This window comes from Lactuca virosa, chromosome 4 (assembly GCF_052849685.1).
Source record: "Lactuca virosa cultivar CGN04683 chromosome 4, Lactuca_virosa_CGN04683_v6, whole genome shotgun sequence".
Classification (NCBI taxonomy): domain Eukaryota; kingdom Viridiplantae; phylum Streptophyta; class Magnoliopsida; order Asterales; family Asteraceae; genus Lactuca; species Lactuca virosa.
In genome coordinates this window covers 488,118,235-488,124,234 of record NC_136429.1, presented here as the reverse complement: position 1 = coordinate 488,124,234, position 6,000 = coordinate 488,118,235, and the positions used below count along the sequence as shown (strand labels likewise).

General features: G+C 32.6%; 1 protein-coding gene across 1 annotated transcript; it reads left to right on the top strand.

The window, feature by feature from the left end:
- Positions 1-1,940: 1,940 nt before the first annotated feature.
- Positions 1,941-5,128, top strand: LOC145109270 (putative WRKY transcription factor 3). The gene is made up of 4 exons (XM_079046418.1): positions 1,941-2,669; positions 3,080-3,663; positions 3,752-3,925; positions 4,581-5,128. Exons 1-4 carry the CDS (start codon positions 2,235-2,237, stop codon positions 4,831-4,833), a joined length of 1,446 nt encoding a protein of 481 aa, XP_078902544.1. The 5' UTR covers positions 1,941-2,234; the 3' UTR covers positions 4,834-5,128.
- Positions 5,129-6,000: the final 872 nt, after the last annotated feature.

Genomic DNA, 6,000 nt, shown 5'->3' with positions numbered 1-6,000 from the left:
AACAAATAAAATAGTTTGTAGGTTATTTTCAATATTTTACTATGCAAATATATCTCTATCTTCTAATGGAGGTAAGACTTTTATATTTCATTTCTTTATCCCTCATTTTGTTGTGGAATTGAGTTTGATTATTGTTGTTGAATTATAAAAACAAAAAATACGACCATGAGACATTTTATTTGAATATATAATTAAAAAAGTATAATGAAGTACATGTTTATTTCACCTTTATAATACAAAGCCAAACAACTCTTGGGGTGGTCCTTCGGAGTAAATATGAGATGGTCCTACGAGTAAACACGAGATTGTGCTCTTATGTTGTTGCCCCCTTTTATGGTATTTGTCTAAGGATATTCTATAATCAATCTATTAGTGTTTGATTCTTGTACATACGAATTAAACATAAATACAAATACTTTTTAAATGAACTACTGAACGAAAATAATACCAACACTAAAAAAACAAACAAACACTCGAACATACAACTAAAATCTATTGAAGAAAAACAAAAAAAGGAATAGATATTAATATTATGCAGGACTAAAAGATGAGTTCCTTTTTAAATAGTAACATTTTTTTATTTCTACAGCTAACTTCTTTTAAATGAATTAAACAGGTGGCCCTTAAACCTACCATTACGTTTAATACATAAATTTATTTTTGCCAATTGACATGCTGTCATACATAATTGAAGAATTAACGTCGGCGGATTATGCGGGTTTGGTTTTGTTTGCAAATTGAAATAGTATTAGACTCACTAAAAACCAATTTTGACATGCTTTTCAGTTTTAAGATCTTTAGAATGAGTTGGATTCAGTGACTTATCACTTGCCATGTATAGCTTTTTGAAAGAAAAAAAAATATCACTTTGGGACCAAAGTAAAAAAGCCACTTTGTGATAAAATGGGCACATCAAACATGAGGCAAAAAGAAATAATATTTTTTTTATTTAAACATTTGAAAGCCGCCACATGAATCCAGATTGTATGTCTAAGGCGGAGGGTATTAATCCATTCCAATTCACTTAATCTAGTTCTCATATTATTTTTATAGGTTTTATTATTATTATTATTATTTTATCTTTTCCAACCAATAGCACTAATATTCATCTTTTCTAATTCATTCAACTCATTTAATTAAACACCAATATAAAAAAGAAATGAAATTAAATATCCTCCTACTTTTTATTCATAATTTTCTTTCTACTTAATAGATGATGACAAATATATAAATTTAACATCTCATTCAAATTTAAATTAAATAAAATGGCCCTTATCACCATCTAAAATAGATAGGAAGATATTAGACACAAAAAATATACGGATATCTAATTTCTCAAAAAATAAAAAATACAATTTCCAGTTATCAACTTTCAACTAACAACTACAGGTTAGTTTTGTTTGGTTTTTCCGGTTTCAACCATTTTATAAAATGTTTGATGGGTTATATATGATTTATTTTATTGAAATATGAAGATGGCTATTTTGTGAGAATCGAAATAGTTAGGTGATGGAATCCTCTTTTCTTTATTTCATCATCGTTTTCAAAAAGTTAGATGTGCTTAACTGTTTATATTTAAATAATCATTTAATTTATTGTTAAACGATAAAACTTATAAAAGGAATTTGTGGGTCCTATCTATGTAATATTTTATGAACTTTTTCAGTAAACAAACTTAAACAAATCTAAAATTTTCTTTTAATTGCTTTACTTCTGATTAAATCTTTTGGCTTTTAAACTTAATAGTCTTTTGGGTACTACAATATGAAGGTTTTTGGATATTAAAATATGATTATTGAATTTTTTGGGATAGTTGAATCAGAATTCAAAAGGTTTAAAAGAAATTATTTAAAGGGGCTGAAAGTGGATATAGAGAAATATTGGAGGGCTATTTATGTAGTTATCTCGATTTATTATTATTGTATTTCCCACCATAAGAGGATAAGATCGAGATGCGCGACACACAGACACCCTCTGCCCTCTGTAAACTGCTGTTCGTATACGGAATTTAAAACTCGATTGGAGCAAGTAGATACGTAATAATTCGCAATTAAACCCCCAAAATCATTTGCAGCAGTTTTTAGATCGGAATCATGGCTGAATTTAGAGAGAGAAACCGCGTGAGAAAGTGAAAACTGAATGCGGCGGCTACAACCAGAACCACAATCACCACCACCACCACCACCATCCAGCAATCTGTAAGTTCATACAGGCTGTATAGTAGAAAGAGAGTCATGGCGGAGACAAACGGAGGGTCAGCAGCAGCACCACCACAACAACCACGGCGAGTTCCTCCAATGATTGCGCTTCCACCACAAACTTCGTTCGAAACCCTATTCACCGGCGGACCTGGACCAGGGTTCAGCCCTGGACCGATGACCCTCATCTCGAATTTCTTCTCCGATCATAACACTGACATCGATTGCCGCTCGTTTTCTCAGCTTCTCGCCGGCGCCATGGCGTCCCCTGCTTCTCAAATCCCACCTACTTCTATGTTTGACGATTTTTCTTCCTCGAAACAACCTGATTCAGAAAAGAAACAAGGGGGATTCAAGCAAAATCGACCCATGGATTTAGTAATTGCCCAATCCCCATCTGGGTTCATGTTCCCATCTACGTTTAGCCCTTCTGGATTACTGAACTCTCCAGGGTTCTTCTCACCTCTTCAGGTACTGCTTCTTATATGAAACGTTAACTGTTTATCAATGATCGTTAATTAAAACCTTTTCTGGGTATTCGATCTTGTAATTTGAATAGAAAAGTAGAAAACCCAATGATTATACGCCTAATCGTTAAATCGTATGATACATCCTGTCTGATTGATATCTACGTCACTTTTCTCCAACAAAAAAGGTAACTTTTGACTTTTAATGTAAAATGAACAGATTTTCAAATTTCAACTTCAAGTCCGACTTAAATCTCAACTTTTTTTGACTAAATTGAGCATCACAATAAGCGTTGAAAATGAAATTCCTTAGTGTTTATACTTTATATGTTTGACAATTTTTGATAATTAGAGTAGTAGATAAATGCTATAAAAAAACAAATGGATAAAAGTAAGTTGCTATTTCTTGTGTAGAGTCCATTCGGAATGTCTCACCAACAAGCATTAGCTCACGTGACAGCACAAGCCGCATTATCCCAATCTTATTTCAATCAAATCCAACCCGAAAACCAAAACAAATCATCACAATCACATGAAGAACCACAAATAGTCAACACAAAGTCAGACCTCTCAGATTCCCAAATCGGGTCACCCGATGACATGTCGTTTTCCCAATCTGACATCAGCGAACCCCGCCACGTCATCACCGCACCTACCGACACCAATGACGGGTACAATTGGAGAAAATACGGGCAGAAACAGGTGAAAGCAAGCGAGCATCCACGAAGCTACTACAAATGCACACATGCAAACTGCCCGGTGAAGAAAAAAGTCGGGCAGTCATTTGATGGGCATATAAGTGACATTGTGTATAAAGGTCAACACAATCATGACCCACCATTGGTGAATAAGAGAGGTAAAGAAAGCGCTGATGTCAGCAAACCGAATAATTATCAATTTGAGACACGGGTAGTTGAGGCTGCTGCCCGTGATATTCCTCGGTCAAATGAGTTGATTAGAATCGATGAGTCGGATGATGAACCTAATCCAAAAAGAAGGTATATAATTATTATATATGTTTTGACTCATATGTATATGTTTCTTTTTGGGAACATTTGGTGATGTGTATATGTTGTTGGAGCGCAGGAACACGGAAGTGGGGCCTGTGGCTGCGCCCGTGGAATCGAATTTTTCTCATAATAAGATGGTGGCAGAACCGAAAATAGTGGTACAAACAAGAAGTGAAGTTGATCTTTTAGATGATGGATTTAAGTGGAGAAAATATGGTCAGAAAGTGGTCAAAGGGAATACTAATCCAAGGTATAACTAATTTTAATTCTCATGATTTAAATTTATGTGAAAAATGACTAGATTTGGTTTTTCATTTGGTGTTTTGTTTTGACTTAATGAACTTAATGGGTACATGACTTAATCTAAGGTGTTGTTTGTTTTTTCTAAAAAACCACTTCTGACCGCTTATTGTTGTGCCGCGCAACACTTGGCCATTCGCAACTGTTTGTTTTTCAGAAGACTTCTAACTTAAAAATTGTTGCACGTGTGCTGCGTGGCGCAGCGCTAGACCATCTGCGTCAAACCTATTCACACATTACTTTAACTTATTGCAGCAATCTGCAGACGTTAAAAAACAAACAGACTTTTTATTACATGCTGTAGCCGTTTGGTCCACCTCTTCTGCTACAGAGGGTTGCTGGTCCGCAAACTTAATGCATTTTCGCTTCGAAAAAACAAAACAACACCTTAATCTAATAAGTGTTTTCTTTATTTACTTAATGGAAAAGGAACTACCTAACAAAATACTCCTAACTTTTATAAACTATATTAGTATTAGACAATTATCACCAAACTAAATATCAATTCAATCTATAGTATAACATTACAAGTAAAAAATGGGAATGGAAAACTAAAAAAATTGATTCAAATTTGTCAAATGATTTTTTTTTTTTAAATGTTGCAGGAGTTATTATAAATGCACGTATGCAGGATGCAATGTGAGAAAGCATGTAGAGCGGGCCCCATCAGACCCAAAATCAGTGGTGACAACATACGAAGGCAAACATAATCATGATATACCTGTATCTAGGCATCGAGCCTACAACACTGACAAGGGTACAAATGTAAAATCATCATCACAACGTAAAGAAACCAAATTTGGAAACAATGAAAGACCCGTTCTTTTACAGATGAAAGAAGAGAAAATCACTGCGTAAACTTAAACTATCGTTTTTTTATAAAACTTGTAATGAAATATCAAATAGGGGTTGTTACTTATGGTTCATATTATAACAGAAGAATACTATAGTAGTACATTTTAAATGGGATTCTGTCTTCAGTCTTGTTTTGTAGTTTGTGTATTTGATTGGTTATTGAAGATACATATGATGTACAAATGATTATGTTGTTTGTAGGGAGTTGATTGTGTGCCTTGTATGCACGATATTCGCCCAATTTGTTGTACACGAAAAGCTTTTTTATTTTATATTTTTAAGGGTTTATAATGTTTAATCGATTTTATTTTGTAGGTTTTTTTTTTTTTTTTTTTTGTTCAAACTTGCATAGAATGAGCAACGATGTTGATTATAATAGATGTAGCACGTTTAATACATATGCGTATGGTGGGTTGAACAATGTTATATTTCATTCTTATCGAGTCAAATAGATAAAATTGAAAAAGTTACGTAAAATGAGACAAGTCAAATGGTTGTACAAGAGAGGGACAGGTTGGGAGTGATGTAATTAATATATGCAATGTTGATGTTATACAGTCACTTATTGTTTGAGTGAGAGAACCATGATATTATTATTATAACAACGTTAGTTTTTGACTTAATGTGATCATATGCAACATATTAGAGCATCTACAGGGGAGTTTTTTTAATGAAAAAAAAATCTAAAACGAAGCTAGTAGCAGAGCCCAAAAAGAGCATATGAGAATTTTTTTCAACTTGTTTATTTATGAGACCAACTAATTGTTTTTACTTATTATTATTATTTTATAATTTATTTTATATATGTTGTCTATTTACGATTGATTGGTCCAAACATATGATACCCACCACAATCTTGAAAAAGCTAGTAGCAGAGCCTGAAAATTTGCTTGAACAAGTTTTGATTTAGATAAGATCATCTAATAGTTTTTTTTATATATATATTTTTATATTTTTAAATTTAAAGAGATTTTTGGATTAAAAAAAAACTTGATAAAAGCTCATATTGTGGATGATCTTAGTTATTAAACTTGAAAATATAACAAAAATGTGTTTGTAGATCTATCTAACCGTTTTTGATTTATAAAATATTAATCTATTTGGACATACTATTACAAATGTTCTACCATCTTTAATATGTTCTTTGACAATAGATTCAAATATTTATTC